At 39.8% G+C, this 17,150-nt stretch overlaps 3 protein-coding genes across 7 annotated transcripts; 2 read left to right on the top strand and 1 right to left on the bottom strand.

Annotated features, from left to right (window-relative positions):
• Positions 1-1,798: 1,798 nt before the first annotated feature.
• On the top strand, positions 1,799-4,657 carry cxcr3.2 (chemokine (C-X-C motif) receptor 3, tandem duplicate 2). Its single transcript, XM_044208807.1, has 2 exons — positions 1,799-1,979; positions 2,885-4,657. The coding sequence occupies exons 1-2, from the start codon at positions 1,947-1,949 to the stop codon at positions 3,980-3,982; spliced, it is 1,131 nt and encodes a 376-aa protein (XP_044064742.1). The 5' UTR covers positions 1,799-1,946; the 3' UTR covers positions 3,983-4,657.
• A 2,977-nt stretch (positions 4,658-7,634) lies between these two features.
• On the top strand, positions 7,635-11,786 carry LOC122881976 (C-X-C chemokine receptor type 3-like). 3 transcript variants are annotated; one of them, XM_044208805.1, is made up of 3 exons: positions 7,635-7,758; positions 8,848-9,195; positions 9,525-11,786. In XM_044208805.1, the coding sequence occupies exons 2-3, from the start codon at positions 8,848-8,850 to the stop codon at positions 10,287-10,289; spliced, it is 1,113 nt and encodes a 370-aa protein (XP_044064740.1). In that variant the 5' UTR covers positions 7,635-7,758; the 3' UTR covers positions 10,290-11,786. The 3 variants fall into 3 exon arrangements, with proteins under 3 accessions (XP_044064740.1, XP_044064739.1, XP_044064741.1); XM_044208804.1 differs by having other exon boundaries at positions 7,651-8,186; XM_044208806.1 differs by lacking the exon at positions 7,635-7,758 and having other exon boundaries at positions 8,257-9,195.
• Positions 11,787-13,466: 1,680 nt separating this feature from the next.
• Positions 13,467-17,056, bottom strand: LOC122881975 (C-X-C chemokine receptor type 3-like). Of its 3 annotated transcripts, XM_044208802.1 has the most exons (3): positions 16,521-17,056; positions 14,805-15,209; positions 13,467-14,681 (listed from the first exon to the last, which is right to left on the bottom strand). In XM_044208802.1, exons 2-3 carry the CDS (start codon positions 15,198-15,200, stop codon positions 13,941-13,943), a joined length of 1,137 nt encoding a protein of 378 aa, XP_044064737.1. In that variant the 5' UTR covers positions 15,201-15,209; positions 16,521-17,056; the 3' UTR covers positions 13,467-13,940. The 3 variants fall into 3 exon arrangements, with proteins under 3 accessions (XP_044064737.1, XP_044064738.1, XP_044064736.1); XM_044208803.1 differs by having other exon boundaries at positions 14,805-17,056; XM_044208801.1 differs by having other exon boundaries at positions 13,467-15,209.
• Between the last annotated feature and the right edge of the window lie 94 nt (positions 17,057-17,150).

Genomic DNA, 17,150 nt, shown 5'->3' with positions numbered 1-17,150 from the left:
CCAGAGAGCACTGACTAGTTGATTTTTTACATTGTAAAAAGTCCCACTTATATATCTTGGTCACAATACTTAATACTAAAAAAGAAACAAATCTAAGGCATCTGTATCAAGATTATTTGCTTATGTTATATGTTTTTGTTTTAAGAAATTACTATCAGTTCCCAAAAAACTCCCAAATATCAATATCAGTAAGGGTCAGGCTATAGCTTCTTATATACAGTGGTGTGTACATGCTTTCTTTGGAGCAAGAGCAAAAAATAAAAAGGGGAACAATATGCAGGGCTAGGGGTTTATTTCTGCCCTCAGGTCACATCAGAGAGCCACTTAAACAAGCCAGAGAGGCATTTTAGTTTCCCAAGTTTAACAAATGAAGCATGGAACTGTGCTATTATGACACATCTTTTTTTTCCATATGCACTTTGGAGAAGCCACCCTTCCGCGCCTCCATGTGCACACCAGATTACATGCAGAACTTTAACTATTAACTATACTATACTATAGTACTACTACTATACCACCTATAACTTTAGCATATGCTTCTGTGGTGTATTTCACTGTTCATCAAACCAACAGGTTTACTATGACAGACAGAAACAAAACATCAGTGATGTTGCACTATAATAGAATTTACCAGAAGACCCTCAGTTGAGACAGGAACAAGTAACCGCAAGAGTTTTCAGTTCCTCACACATTTGATACAATAATTGCTCTTTAAAAGAAATTATATAGTAATACTGAAAGGGGATTTAGCACATTCTGTCTATGCTCTCTCTCTCTGGTCTGTGGAAGTAGCAAAAAAGGTGTCACTCCTAACTGCACTTTTATCTCTTAACCAGCATTTGAGTACTTCTCAGCTGAGTTGTAATGTGGACTCTACTGCGTTGATGTGTTTGCTCATGTCAGGCATCTGCAGGAAGGTGTCAAATCACTATCACAAGATTATTTTCAGTGGTTCAAGTTGCTTTAACAGAGCATTAAAGAGATTAAATGTATTTTATTTTACTGCACAATACACCCTTGCAGATGCCATTTTGGTATTGGTTGTAATTTCTAACCATATACATGAACAAATTAACTCATTTCCTGTTGTTTTCCTGTTTTTGCTGGTGGTGCATCCGAATATAGTATTTAGTATGTCCTATATCACCCCCTCAGTCTTCTTTACAAGATCCCAGAGGGTAAGTCGTGTCCTCCTCTTGATTTACAGTGAAATTTGATTATTATTATGAACTCATTTATTTGTTTTATTTAACATCTACTGCATATGAATAGAGGTCTACTTTTCACTCGGTCAAAGTTTTTGCAAAGGTGCTGGAGTTAAAAATCACTGAAATCAGTGGTATAGTAGTATTTTGTACTATTGTTTATTCGTAACCAATTTTGTATTTTGACATTCTGATATTTGCAAAATTCATGATAATCAAACAGTGAAATTCCTGCCAACTAAGCACTTTCACTTCTCCTCCATTTGCGAAGGATTATATTGTGAAACTAGTGTCTGCTTCTTGAAGTTTAAATTCCCATAAATTCTGTTAATGTTATGGCATAATGTAAAGCATTTTATGCATTGAATAAGAAATAACTCATCTGTAGTAGATGTGGGTGCATGATCCAGAAGATAGAAAATAGAATATTTTTCCATATAGAGTACTCCAGTCATGCACTGTCTGTCTGACGGAGCTTTATAGCTGGCTGCTGCCCTGTTTTTAAAATATATGTCACAATTTCCCTGACAGTCATCTCTTCCTACCATAGCCACATTTGCATCTGTCTAAAAACTATAAGAACTTGGTTCCTGAAATTAGGACTTCTTCTTTCTGATCCTCGCTCATCTAGACAAGTGTGTCAGAGACTGTGAAAAAGGATGTTTAGCTAATGTGTTTATGAGTACGTTCTCTTGACTGTTGTGTTTCAGCTGTTCTGCTGCCTCCTTGTTTGCAACAAATATGGATCAAGTCACACCAACAGACGATTACTGGGTGAGTGGATAATTTTATAATCCTAACTGAGACTACTGTCTCTTTTTGCATTATATTTTCTATAACATGAGCAAGTTGAACCCATTTTAGAGAACATATTCTTCATATTCTCTCTAACAGATATTTTCAGTTGAGTAACTCAACTGTTATACAGTATCTCGCACATACAACTGTCTTTAAAGTTCAGATTTTATTTGACGTTTTGGGAATCTTATGACCTTCATTTTAAAAGCTGCCCTTATTGAGGCTCAAGAAATTTGAAAATGATTGGTTTTCAATTCAATTTATTTATAAAGCACCAATTCATAACAGAAGATATCTCATTGCACTTTTCCTGTATAGCAGGTCTAGACCGTACTCTTTATAATATTATTTACAGAGACCCAACAAATCCCACCACGAGCAAGCATTTGGTGACAGTGGCAAGAAAAAACTTCCTTTTAACAGGCAGAAACCTCGAGCAGAACCAGACTCAATGATGGGCGGCCATCTGCCGCTGCCATGTTAGGTTTTGAGAGCGAGAGAGAGAAGGGGGGGGAGCACAATGCAAATACCACCTAGAATTTTAAAATAGTAATAATGTAATGGTAGTGGTAATATTAATAATAATAAAGTAATAATAATACGAATGATAGTCTGAGGAATAATAATGACAATAATAGAAACAGAGCCAATAATAACTGTAGAAGCAGTTGTCGAGCAGGAACACAGGGACAGCAGGTGGGGCACAACCACAGATCCAGTCCCTGCAGCTCCAGAGACAGAAATACCTGCTGAAAGCGAGAGAGAGGAGAGAGACAAGAAAGCACATTATAACGTTTGTGAAATGCTAAAAAGTACACTTTTCTTGAATAACCTATGTTTCAAGAATTTGACAGAACTCTTTTGCCCTCTCTTGTCAACAGATCTATGACTATGAGAATTATACCACACCCCCTGACATGAGAAGGAGTCATGCAGTCCCATGCTTACAGGAGGATATCTACAGTTTTGCACAGAGGTACTCCCCTGTTATATACAGTCTGGTGTTCCTCCTGGCTTTTGTGGGCAACGTGCTGGTGCTGTGTGTGATCCAACGCTACAGAAACTCTCAGAGTGGTGCAGCCTGTGCCTTCTCTTTGACGGACACCTTCCTCCTTCACCTGGCCATTTCTGACCTCCTGCTGGCCTTCACCCTACCTCTGTTTGCAGTGCAATGGGCTCACCAGTGGGTGTTCGGCTTGGCTGTTTGCAAGATCTCTGGTGCCCTCTTCTCCCTGAACCGCTACAGTGGCATCCTTTTCCTGGCCTGCATCAGCTTTGACCGCTACCTGGCCATCGTTCACGCTGTCAGCTCTGGCTGGAAGCGCAACACCTGCCATGCCCAGATTGCATGTGCCGTCATCTGGGTGGGCTGCCTGGGCCTGAGTGGAGTGGAACTTACCTTCAAACAGGTAATGCCAGTGAACACTGTAGGCCATCATAAGGTGCTCCTGTGCCAGGTGTGGTTCACTGAGAACTCCACACAGTGGCAGGTGGGGCTGCAGCTAATCAGTGTGATTCTGGGTTTTGGGCTTCCCTTGCTGATCATGCTCTACTGCTACATCCGGATCTTCAGGTCTCTCTGCAATGCCACTCGCCGCCAAAAGCGCAAGTCTCTCCGCCTCATCATCTCCTTAGTGTCTGTGTTTGTCATCTGCTGGGCACCGTACAACTGCTTCCAACTAACAGACAGTCTACAAAGGCTGGGCGTGGTGACTGGAGGTTGCCAGTTTGGCCGTGTAGTGGACATTGGGACTCTGATAACTGAAAGTGTGGGGCTGTCACACTGCGCCCTGAACCCTCTGCTGTATGGCTTTGTGGGGGTGAAGTTCAGGAGAGAGCTGGCCAGAATGTGTAAAGGGTTGCTGGGACAGAGAGGCTGGCTGGGGATGCAGGAATGGAGGGAGAGGAGGCCTAGAAGAACCACGGGATCATTCAGTTCTGCAGACAGTGAAAACACGTCCTACTCTGTCATGGTGTGAAACCGTTTAGAGAAACAGGAAAAGAGAGATGCGCGAAGATAAGTGTGTGTGTTGTGTATGTGTGTGTGTGTGTGTGTGAGGAGGCTTGTGGTTAAGAGATAAGTAGAAAGCAAACTGAAGTGAATTCAGAGAAAGGATTAAATAAAAATATATACTCATATATACTCAGTTTAATTAAGACTTTAAAAACATTCTCAGAGGGAAAAGCTTTCTGCCTGTGATGTATTTCTTCCACTGGTGCTTTGCCATCTGGTCGCTGATATGGTGCAGCTCACAACACATGTAACCTTTTTGTGAGAACCTTTTGTGTCCATAGGTCAAATCTTGTGAAACATCAAAATTTCTGCATACTCCAGTTAAAATGTAGCATGTGGCTTCAATATTCAGAGTTATATTTTATCCTTACACTTAGTAAGGATGCAGTAAAACAAGTTATAGCTTATAAAACAGTGAAAACGGCTGTATATGTGAAAAGTTGTGCGTGTTCAAATTCTAATTTTCTTTTTTTGATATACAGCTGTTCTTGCAGCTGTGTGCTTCAAAATTGAACTTGGTGTTGCAAAAGAGGAAATACAGTATGACTAATTTTGATTTTTTTTAAATCCAACCTCTTTGTTATGTACAAAGATTTTTATAATAAATATTTTGGAATAAAAATATATATATGCATCAACATCTCAGGTTCTCTCTCTGCAAGTTTATTCTGACCAACTTTCATCCATCCACAACATACAGCTGCCAAGTACATTGACAGATCTCAGTTAATGCAAAAACCAATGAATATAAGTCTGGAGCTACAATGAACTGGGAGTGCTGATTGAGCAGAGGGCCTCAGAGAGGATGATACATCTAAACCACTGCAACACTATTGCCAGTACAGATCTCAAAAAGTAAAGCTCACATTATTTCCTCACAGAGCAGCTTCAAATAGCTACAAATTATACACACACACACACACACACACACACACACACACACACACAAAATACTCCATTACAAGTAATTATACATAAGTATTATCAGCAAAATGCACTCATAGCATCAAACATACAACTACTCATTATTCAGAATGGCCCCTTCAATATTGTTACATTATTATTTGTAGTGTTTTATTATTTCTTAATTTTGCAGCTGATCGAGGTGTTGCTAATTTTAACTATTTATATACTGTTGGGTTTAATCTATAACAATGCACCATTTTTTATAAACTGATCATATATTCTGCATTTAATTCAATATAACAGAGGACTCCTATGCTAATTTCAGCCCCTCCCAAATTGATCATCTTGTTGATAGTGCTGCAGGCTCACTGCGAACAACACTCGATTCTATCGCTCCTCTAAAAAAGAAGATAATAAAACAAAGAAGGTTAGCTCCATGGTATAACCCCCAAACCCGCAAATTAAAGCAAACATTGCGAAAACTTGAAAGGAAATGGCGTTCCAACAACCTGGAAGAATCTCGTTTAGTCTGGCAAGATAGTCTTAAAACCTATAGGAAAGCCCTCCATGATGCCAGAGCAACCTACTACTCATCATTAATAGAGGAAAATAAAAACAACCCCAGGTTTCTTTTCAGCACTTTAGCCAGGTTGACAGAGAATCACAGCTCTATTGAGCCATGTATTCCTATAGCCCTCAGTAGTAACGACTTCAGGAGCTTCTTTAATGATAAAATTTTAACTATTAGAGAAAAAATTCATCATGTCCTGCCTTCAACCAGTACCGATTTATCTTCAAACACAGGAACCTTATAGAATCAGCTGTAAAACCTGATATATATTTTGACTGCTTTGCTCCCATCGACCTACTTCAACTAACTTCAACGATTAATTCATCTAAGCTGTCAACCTGTCTCTTAGACCCTATTCCATGTAGGCTGCTTAAAGACATTTTACCCTTAGTTAGCACTCAAAGGAGCCACACTAAGCTGGTTTAAAGCTGGATGCACATCTTTCCTCTCTCCTTCTCTCCCTCTCCATCTGTATGCATTTTTATCCCATTACTGCATGTAACTAACTTGACATCTTCTCTCTCCCATAGTTTTCTTTGCTTTTTTGTCTCTCTCCTCTCTCCTTCTGTCGCTTTCAGCAGGTATTTCTAGCTCCGGAGCTGCAGAGACGGGATCTGTGGTTGTGGGCCACCTGCTGCCCCTGTGTTCCTGCTCGACAACTGCTACTACAGTTGTTGTTATTGGCTCTGTTACTATTATTGTCATTATTATTCCTATGACTATCATTCGTATTATTATTACTTTATTATTATTAATATTACCACTACCATTACATTATTACTATTTTAAAACTCTAGGTAGTATTTGCATCTCCCCCCCCCCCCCAAAAAAAAAAAAAAATTAATTGAATTGAATTTATAATTGTAAATTAATCTAGCTGTCAAATGAATGGAGCCGAATTGTAGCACAGAAGAAACAGTGGATCCTTTACTTAAATAAAAATACCAATACAACAATCTAAAAATACATTTCAAGTAAAAGCCCTGCATTTAAAATCCTACTTAAGTAAAAGTACAGAAGTACAACCAGCAAAATATACTCATTCTGCAGTAAAATGGCCCCTGTGACTGATTTATTATTATATAAGACATTATTAGGCTGTTACTGATGTATCAGTGTGTAAGTAACTATTGTAGCTGGGTGAGGTGTAACTACTTTATATACAGTAAATGTTTAGTCCAGTGGTTCCCAGCCTCTTTGGTGGAAACTTCTAACAACTCATAGACATCTGAAACATAATAAGTGGCCCTGATTACACACTGCTTTTTTGTAAGAGGTCACAAGTCAAAAAGGTTGGGAAGCAGTAGTTTAATCTTTATCAATGCATTGTATTTTCTAAGCATATTATTTATAAGTATACTATTGTATTTTAACATCTTAATCTCTAAAGTAACTTGTAACTGCAGCTGTTAGATGAATGCAGTGCAGTAAAAAGTGCAATATTTCCTTCTGAAATGTAGTGAAGTAGAAGTATAACGTAGCTTAAGATGGAAATACTCAAGTAAAGTACAAGTTCCTCAAAATAGTCCTTAAAAATATTACTTGAGTAAATGTATTATATTCCACAGCAATAATTCGGTTGTTTAGCACACCTCAAACACTTGTTGTTTCCATCCTTCCTTCACTGAAGCATTTCTTTTTCCTTTTTTTTTACTCGGGCCAGTTACCTTTTTTGAGCTATCGCGATAACTGACTAAAAACCATGATCCCCCTAAAAAAACAAAAAAAAAAGACCTGATGCGGATTTTATTCATTTTAATAATCCTGATAACCGGGTGAACCTGCAGGTTGGAACAGGCCTCTGGTTGTAGCTATTGCTCAATTTGAAAACAGCACAACAGCTCCATCTAATGGAAAACGGCTCCTTGTGCGTCGCTTTGTTTGACCGCTTCGTGTCCTGCGCTCCGTGTGTCACAGTTATGACATTAAAAGTGGGTGCGCGGAAGTAGGGTAATTTGGCCTTCAAAATAAAGCACATGTATTCCACAATAAAGGCTTAGGCAATTTTTCTATCATGTCCTGTGCATTTTACTACAAACCAAAGAGCACTGTCTATTTCACAACCTCTTTCTCTTTGATTTCTATTGTTATACGCTGAAGTGAAAATCATTACAGATTTTATTTTGAAAAAAAAAAATTAATCGGGCGATTCAGTTTTCCGTGTGAGTTGGTAGATTTGGCAGCTTTGCCAGAGGTGGCAATGTGCAAGAAGGGTAACGTTTGACAAACCAAAACAACCCAGTGGGGAAGTAATTAAAGTGCATGTAAGTCCATTATGTACATGTGATAGGCTATAAGATTACAATCTGTAGGCGAAGTGCGTCCGTGTTGCAAAACTTCCAGCTGGTGAAGCGCAGCTTCTCTTATCGTCTGCTTTTTAGTTTCCTCTGTCACCCGGCTGTTTTGTTTTTGTTTTTCAGCCTCAGGCCATTTAAACATGCGAGTCACATTTAATTCTAAGTTCAGTGATACCTAAAGTTTGCGGGCAAACACTGAGAAAGTTTTAGTGCATTTTTCGGCCGGACTTGTCGAGCGCTCGACAGCAGGAGCTCGTCCGTCCTCCCTCCAAAATAAGCGACGGCTGTTAGTCAAAGCGATTGACCTCAGTTTTAAAGGAGACGTGCAGGTTGCAGTGCTTGTCCTTTTTTAGTGTCATCAGTCCACAACGCACGGAGAGCTGAAGTCTTTTATGGTAAGTAAGATTATAGGGCTATATGTGCAAACCTCTTTTGTCTAATAATAGGCTATATATTAACTTTTATAATATATGTTAACTACATACGTGATACACAGTTTCTGTTGTAGCCATTATTGCAGTACAAATATTATATATAATATATTCAAGCCTTTCCCTTTTTGTTTCCTTTTGTCGTCTCGGTTTCGAAACGGATTCCTGCTGTATAATTCATATTTATCTGCGCACCCTTTGTTGTTACCCTTATCTTCGCACCTACCAGCACTTTTGGTTTCGTGGCGTGTTTGCATATCTATCTCACCAACAGTAAAAAGTGATAATAGCTCACAGGCACTGTGCATAAAATAGCTTCATATATTTGTGTGTGTATGTGTGTGCGTGCGCGAGCAAGGGGGGATTGTACTTTCCGTTTAAAATCACTCCACTGTTGCCTCATCCAGTGACAGTGCACCACGTGAATTTGAGTGTGTTTATAAAGCCTCAGCTGGGCTTCCCAAGGGGAGATTTTCAAGAACTGACTTCACTCTCACATGGCTGACTGACCATACACACACAGAGAGAGGGGAGTGTTTATAAGCTGGTATTTTTGGCATCTGGCCTCAAAGGCACTGCAGCATTTTTGATTTCTCTCTGTGTTTAACCTTTTTGTCTACAATAGATGAACATGGACGTGGAGCTCGATGGATTATTTCGCCATAATGACTCCTATTACTACGATGAGAACTATGAGTATAAAGAGGACTTTGAGTCAAAAGCCAGTAAAGCAGTGTTGATCCCGGTTCTGTACTCCGTGGAGTTGGTTATAGGTCTGCTGGGGAATGGACTGCTCCTGGCCGTTCTGGCTCAGAAGAGGCGATCCTGGAGTATATCAGACACTTTTATCCTCCACCTGAGTGTCGCGGACATCCTACTGCTGGTGACGCTGCCCTTCTGGGCTGCACAGACCGCTCTACATTGTGAATCGTGCTGGGATTTTCTCTGCAAGATCAGTGGAACTGTTTTTAATGTAAGTACCAAATGGTGTGTAGGACAGGCTGGGACTGGAAAACGAAAGGGAAATCTTTTCAGTGAAGCTGTGAGAAAGTTTTTTTTACGATGAATTGTGTTTGGCTGTAGGCCATTACTTTCTGCTTAATCAAGACTCTTGACAGACCAGGGTCATTGTACTTAATAATGTTATTGAGGAAGTGAACTCCCCTAGTCCCATCCACATTTCTCCAGGCATCTCCGCATTTCTGGGAAGAGGCAAGAGAAGGGTTAGAGTAGGGGAGAAGTGAAAGTTAAGTGGTAAAGAGGGCTGGAGGAAAACTTAAGTTTTCCTTTTCTTTTTCCTAGATCAACTTCTACTGTGGGATCCTTCTGCTGGTTTGCATCAGTCTGGATTGCTACCTGTCCATTGCCCACGGCATCCAGTTGTACTCCCAGAAGAGGCCCATGTTAGCTCATATCAGCTGCCTGATGGTCTGGCTCAGCTCCTTGCTCCTCACCATCCCTGACTGGATTTTTGTGGTGGCAAGGAAAGATCCAGCACAAGAGAAAACAGAGTGTGTTCACAACTATTCTCAGTCAGTAGGTGACTGGCGGCTGGCATCACGCCTGCTCCACCACATGCTGGGCTTTCTGCTGCCTACGGTCACCCTGATCATCTGCTGCTCCTATATCCTGCTGCAGCTGCAGCGCAGCTCTAAAGGCCTCCGGAGGCAGAGGGCCATTATGGTCATCCTGCCCCTTGTAGTGGTCTTCTTTCTCTGTTGGGTGCCATACAACATCACACTCATTGTGGACACCATCAGAAGCAGCTCTAAGGAACCTGATGATCATTTATCTGGAAGTCCTAAAGGTTCCCTGAAAACAGCTCTGATGGCCACATCTGTTCTGGGCTGCTTTCATACCTGCCTCAGGCCTCTCCTCTATCTTAGCCTGTGTGGAAACTTCAGGAGACGGACACTGGCCATGCTGAGATGTGCTACAGTTGAATCTGAGAGCTCGCTGTGGGAGTTGGGTGTGGGCGAGGAAGCCCTGCCTGACCAGAGTCATGAGGGGGAAATGCTGAAACAGATGACAAGTGTAGATCATGTGCAGTCAACTGAACAGTGCTGATGAGAGGACAAAAATGCCCTCCTGTGACTCAGAAGTGACCTGAATAATGATCCACCTCTGAGGGGAATTTAGTGCGAAGTCATGTCATGGGTTCAAGAGGTGGATGACTATATTCTCTCTAATGATCAGAAATGGACATTTATAAAAGAATGACTCCGTCACATTGTACTTTAATGGGAAGGTTTCAGAGCCACGTCATGGTGACATATACTTTTGTACTTTTTTTTGTAATCACTGTTGCACAACTTTAGCTTGTCACTCTAAATCATGATTTTTTTACTCAGTTGTAGATATCTGTATTTTTATTGACCAAATGTAATGTGTTACTTTCCCCCACTGGGGTTAACATTGGACTGATTGTAAACTTGTAAACACAAAGTTATGCTGTGATGCCCGTTATACATATTTTACAATACTGCTGCTTGTTTGTGTTCTGTTACATGGTGCAAACACAACTAGTGCACACGAACCCACTTACAACTACGAGACTGTCCAGAGTTAAACCCTGCAACAGCCAGTATTGTGCCTCTGTGAACAAGCATGTTTTCGGACATTAACCCAGTCGAGGAGTCGCTATGCAGGAACCTCTGCTAGTGTATTATTATTATTATTATGATTATGATGATGATTGAAAGCATTTTTTTTTATACATAGTGAAAAAACTGTTTTCAACTGTTACACAATCACCATAAAGCTAATGCCATAATGTTTGAAATTGGAAGGGACATAATGTAAGCTGTTAATCTTTCTATTGTCATTGTGATCTTCCATTAAGATGTCCGACACAGTTTATAACTTTATGGCTGATAACATATCACAAACTGGTTCACTTTTCATTTTACTTGTTATCTTCAGGCAGTGAAGTATGTGAATTCCACGATTGCGCAGTGAGTGGATGTGGATATCTGTGTGTGACCACAGTGCAGTGAGGGAATTTCCCCTTGGCGATTCCCACAGCCTTTTTGTCTTTTTAGATTCATTGTTGCAACATGGTTGTGTGGACTGTAGGACACATGATGATACAAACAGGTGGTGATGTCATCAGAGAGCGAGACAGAGGAGCAGTAAGAGGGGAAAATGCTCTCTGTTGGTGCTGCGGCCTTTTCATAGCTCTCTGTTTACTTTAATCTAAAGACCTGTCTGTTTATTTGGTGGAGAGAGAACAGTGGCATGCTTTATGTGTAAGGGCAGTTGACTAGAAGAAATAGTGTAGGTGGCAAATGGAGGAAAGAAGAGGAGTTAAAGAAGATACAAACTTAATTTAAAGATCAGAGCACATGTTGTGCTGAGCACTTAATCTGTGGTTTCACCTCCATGCTGCTGTGCAGGCTATGGCTTGCCAGGCATACCTGATTTCTGGGCTTAAGGCAAGACAATAATAACATATATAAATATTACCCGAAATAAAGAGTACTTTCACAATTGTGTATTCTTTTAGAAACTCAATGTACAGTAATTTCACACATGAAAATAAACTGTTTCCCTCCTCTCAGGCCACCTATTTTCCTTCCTCTTTCTGCTTTAACTAGAATGGTGTTGAAGTTCATCTAGAGACGAAGACATGCAAAATGTGGTCTAATCTGAGGAAAGCTGGTTGACTGTAACAGCAGCTAGAGCTTATCTGCTAACTAAGATTGAGACAACCTGCTAATCAGGACTTTTCTTTAATGAGTAACAATCCTGTTATCAGTCCAAACAAAGTTTGTTTTAAGGTCCACAAGAAATGACCTTTTTTAGTGTCATCAGTCCACAGCGCACAGAGAGCTAAAGCCCATTATGGTAAGTAAGATAATAGGCCTAAATCAAGACTTGATACACAATTTCTGTTGTAGCCATTATTGTAGTATAAATATTATATATAATATATTCAAGCCTTTCCCTTTTTGTTTCCTTTGTTTCCTGTGGAAGAGTTAATGAACCCGTCGCTTGCTTTGTTCTCAGCCAGTGCTGAACCAGTAGAGCTGCCGCTTACCTGTAAAACTGTTTATACTATAGATACACTGGTTGTTGCCTATGCAAGTTATGCCAGTTTAAGGGATGATCTCTTTTACCACCACCCTGCTGTAGTCAAATGTTTGCCTCTCATGTAAATAATGACGATGATAAGAGGTGTTGTAAGGCGTAGCAGTTATGGCACATTGTGGTTTTTATAGTAATCATATGCATATTGGTTGATTTGAAGAAGTCTGCCACAAGTCACAGCCTTTCTTTGTGCTCTTTGTTCATTGATTGCTTGCCCTTTTCTGCTTAAACCACGTGTGTGAGGATGTGCGGGTGCTTTTTGTCACTTTGTTTCAATTTCCTGTCAAAAAGATGTAATCTGTTTCCACTGAAACCGGTACATGTGGGTTTGCAGTTTTTGATGATGTTCTTGCTTGTATTCTATGTAATCACCTGATCCTAACCATATCCATAATCATATAGAACATTTTAGAAATTGCTATACATAAAAGGTTAATATATTAAAATGTCTCAGATGCTCTATACATACATAAAGAAGAGAGAGAATAGAAAGGGATGTTGCACAATCTAACTTGTAAACGTATATATCCTTTATCTGCCATCTCGGTTGCAACATTCATTACAGTGTATACTGTATAGTGTTATAACAGTTGTCCTAGCTTTATAGGAAAAACTTGATGAACTGATTTAGAAAACCTACAGTAAAAACTTCACAAGTAAAACACAAATTGTTACAGTTCACAAGACTTTTTAAATAAAGTGCATGTGTGCTTGGATTATACAGTAAAATGAATACATGACTACAAAAGAAACACATAATACAAGGAGGCGATAAACCCCAACCATGGCATCTTGGCTGGCTCCTTGCCTGCAGTGGAAGCTCCATTGCTCTAAGGTCATTAAAATTTTGGAGGTGGTGTGGGTGCAATAAGCAAAGGCATTTGTAAACAGGAAAGACCTCATCCCTATATATAATATCCTTCTACTCACTTAGATTGCTGTGGAACTTTGACTAGCCACAAACCAAACTTTGTAAAATGTTCAAGTTATTTTCTAAAAATCACAAAATTTCACATTTTATTTAGTCATTTTCTGTAAATGTACATCATGGTCTAAAAGTTATTTCAAAGCTTTCTCTATACTGCCAGGTATGTTTTTGCCTTTAAAGGGTCCTTTTGGCCCTGTTGCTGTACTATAATATTGAAAACACACTGGTTGATGGTTAAAAAAAAATACAATTTTATTCTGTATTTGAACACTCCATATACAAAAACATTATGCAATATACAGGATAATTGTGATATAAAATGTCATTTTAAAGTTTTGTATGTCAAAATAGCAGATAGCTAAAGTCATAAAACTCACTGCAGTATTACATGTTGATTTATTTATGTTACAATGTTGCCTTGCAGTCAGAAAAGAGGAATGTTATATTTCTACTATACAAGAAACATAGATCTGCTGCCTACAAGTACAAGTGTATGACCTCAAGTCCCAGCCAGACAAAACATATTTGTCCATGTTCATGTTCAGCTACTAATGCTCTGCGAACTACAGGAAATTGAAAGGAAGCATAGCCTGTCACAGGTTATATAACACAGGAAATATACAGAAACTATGCGCTTTGCTGTTCATGCCTCTGTCTTCATGTGAGCTTTCTGTAAGCTTGTTCAGGTTTGTGTCTCTCTCTCAGATAGCAATGGAGTTGGAGGTGTCGGCAGACTCAGACCAAAAGGAGCTTCTCCTGCTGCTGACAGTAGATTGGAATTTGGCACTTGTCTTCAGCTTGCAGCCCAGAGACCTCAGGATGTCCAGGAGCTGACGCCGGAACTTCACACCCACAAAGGCATACAGGATGGGATTGAGGCTGCAGTGGAGGTAACCCACAGAGGCGGTGACTATCCTGGCTTTCTCCAGAGATGATCTGACTCCACAGGTGTTAGTGCTTTCGCCAGAATGAATTGTTTCCACCATCAGTGTGATGTTGTATGGTGTCCAGCAAAGAAAGAAAACTCCCACCACAGCCACGATAACCCTGAAAGCTTTCTGCTTTTGGAGGCCCTGGGAGCCGCACCGCAGCTGCCGCAGGATGCAGGAGTAGCAGAAGATCAGAACAGCTGAAGGCAACAGGAAGCCCACTATGTGGTAGAGCAGCCGTGATGCCAGCCGCCAGTCACGTACTGACTGAGAGGAAGAGTAGAGAAAGTAGTTGGGTACACACTCTGTTACATCTCGTCTATCATCCCTTGCAGCTTCCAAAAAGATCCAGTCAGGGATAGAGAGGAGCAAGGAGAAGAGCCACACTGCCAAGCAGCTGACCTGAACCACCCAGGGCTTCCTGCGGGAGTACATCTGGGTGGCGTGGACGATGGACAGGTAGCGGTCCAGACTGATGCAAGCCAGCAGAAAGATCCCACAGTAGAAGTTGATCTGAGGGTACAGAGAAATCAGCCAAAGAAAAGTGATTAATCTTTTTGCAACCACTGTATATTTACTATCATGTATTTTAATGCAGACAGTTTTAGTGCATCTTTCCTGCTGCACACCTCTTACCGTAAAAACAGATCCAGTGATCTTGCAGAGAGGAGTGCCAAAGGTCCATCCATAAACAGCCTGGGCAGCCCAGAAGGGCAGCGTCACCAGCAGTATGACATCTGCCACACCCAGGTGGAGGATGAAGGTGTCTGTCACACTCCAAGTCCTCCTGCTCTGAATCAGAACTCCCAGCAGCACTCCGTTCCCCAGGACACCCACAACAAACACCACAGAGTACAGAACTGGGATGAACACCGCCTCAAAATGCATGTTGTCTTTCAGGTCACATACATCACCCCCATCACAACAATAGTCTTCATAAGAGGAGTTGTAAGAGGAGTTGTCTAATATGTTGTCAAATAAGTCGTCATAGCCATCCAAGAGGCTTTTTCTGTTAAGCATATGCACGTCCATCAGTGAACTCTGCACAAAAGGAAGAAGAAGAAGAAGAAATCTATACATTAATTTGGTCTGAGCATTTGATCTGTGTATGGTGTGTTTCAACCACATGGTGGTGCTGTGTAGCTTTAAACAAATCTATCTGTCTGTCTGTCTTCTGTATCTATGATTTTTATATGTTCATATGTTTTTATATGTATTCACATTTCTCAGTTCAATTAGATGTTCTGTTCAGTACAGTAAAATAACAAAGACAGAATCAGACCACATAATAAGATAGCAATTCAACACACACCAATGAAATCCATCAAATGGATAAGTCGCCATTATAAGCATTTCATGTAAAAGCAAAATATGTTTTGATGTCCTGAGTGCTCTGTATGCAGTCTGCCTATGAAGTGAATATTTTTGAAAACAATTAAAATAAAAGAATCCTGAAGACATAAAACGCTAATTATTGTTGCTTTTTGGGCGACTATAAAACCAGTGCATTACTCATTCTGTACCCTCTGGACAGACAAGTGGGCATGACCTTTAAAACATTTTGAGGTGAAAGAAGAAGAATTTTTTCTACTCTTGTTGTATGTTGTATGTTAAATGTAAAGCCAGTGTGAAATGCTACCATGTGGTATGATGCCTGACTGAATGACTTTGTTCCAATCAACATGATCTCAGTTCCGGTTTAGCTGAGAAAAGTTATAGCCATTTCAGTCATATTACTGTTGTTAAAAATGCTTAATGCTAGCAGATAGGGAAGAGAAATGTATCCACATATTCAAAAGGACGCATGTGCAAATTGAGGCTCGAGGCACTAAAATATGAATCACAACGTTAATTAGCATCTGTAACTTGTTGCATAAATAATCATTTGGTCATGGTAAATTATTCAAAAGCCTTATTTATTTATTTATTTATTTTTACATTCACACTTTTGCCTCATTGCTTGATCCTTCACAAAATGCTGCAACTTTTTACTGAATGGCACAGTAACGCAATGGCCCACAGGCACACCACATCACAGTCTTAACATGGTCTCTTACTGTGAACTAAAGGTGTGGGAACAAACAGGAAAAGGGGTGATCAAAGATACAAATAAAACAGGAAATGTGCTATATCGAAATTCTAATCATGTTCATCCGTAATTAGTTAATAAGATAAAGATAACACACACAAAACAAGTGTACAGAGAAGCACAGAAGCAGTTGAAATGCTTTACGCGCATATGATTGAAATATGTGAATTGAAATGATCAAATAATAAAGAACGATGTATGCATGTGAATCTTCCTACTGAATAATAATATCATCAAAAAAAAGGCTTACGGTTATAACTTACCAAATTGTAATTCTCTGATATTTTATTCTTTGTATTGTATTGTATTCAGGTCCGCAAGGCTACACAGCAGAAATGAACTTTCTCTAATGACCCAGTGTTACTAACAGCATCTCCGGAGTCACCACAGAGAGACGAGACAAAAAAAAAAAACACACCTCACACCACTTATGACGTGTGATGTGAAAACGTTCACCATTTGACAACGAGGAGCAACACAACCATGCAGGGGGAATTAGGGAAATGTTGTTACTGTTGTATGGATAAAGAGTTATTGGGATTTAAACCTCTCTTTTATATTTCTATTTAAAAACAGTTTTTTTTTCCTCTCGTTTAATTCCATCGATTGAAACACTGAACTAATCAGCAATCTGGTCGCTGATTCAAAGGTCCAGAAACAAGCTAATATATAGCCAAAATAGACATTAAATTGATTGTTTATAAATTCCCTTTTGAATTGCATTTATAAAAATAAATGAATTAAATAACTCAGACTATCCATGCTGCCCTCTTGTTCTATGTTAATAAAGGGACTTTACACCAATGTAAATATATGCATATGCTAAAAACACCTAAGGTGTGTAGGTAGATTGGGTACACTTTCCACAGAAACTGAATGTGAAAATATTAACA

This window comes from Siniperca chuatsi, linkage group LG9 (assembly GCF_020085105.1).
Source record: "Siniperca chuatsi isolate FFG_IHB_CAS linkage group LG9, ASM2008510v1, whole genome shotgun sequence".
Taxonomy (NCBI): domain Eukaryota; kingdom Metazoa; phylum Chordata; class Actinopteri; order Centrarchiformes; family Sinipercidae; genus Siniperca; species Siniperca chuatsi.
This window is presented reverse-complemented; position numbering and strand designations above follow the sequence as displayed.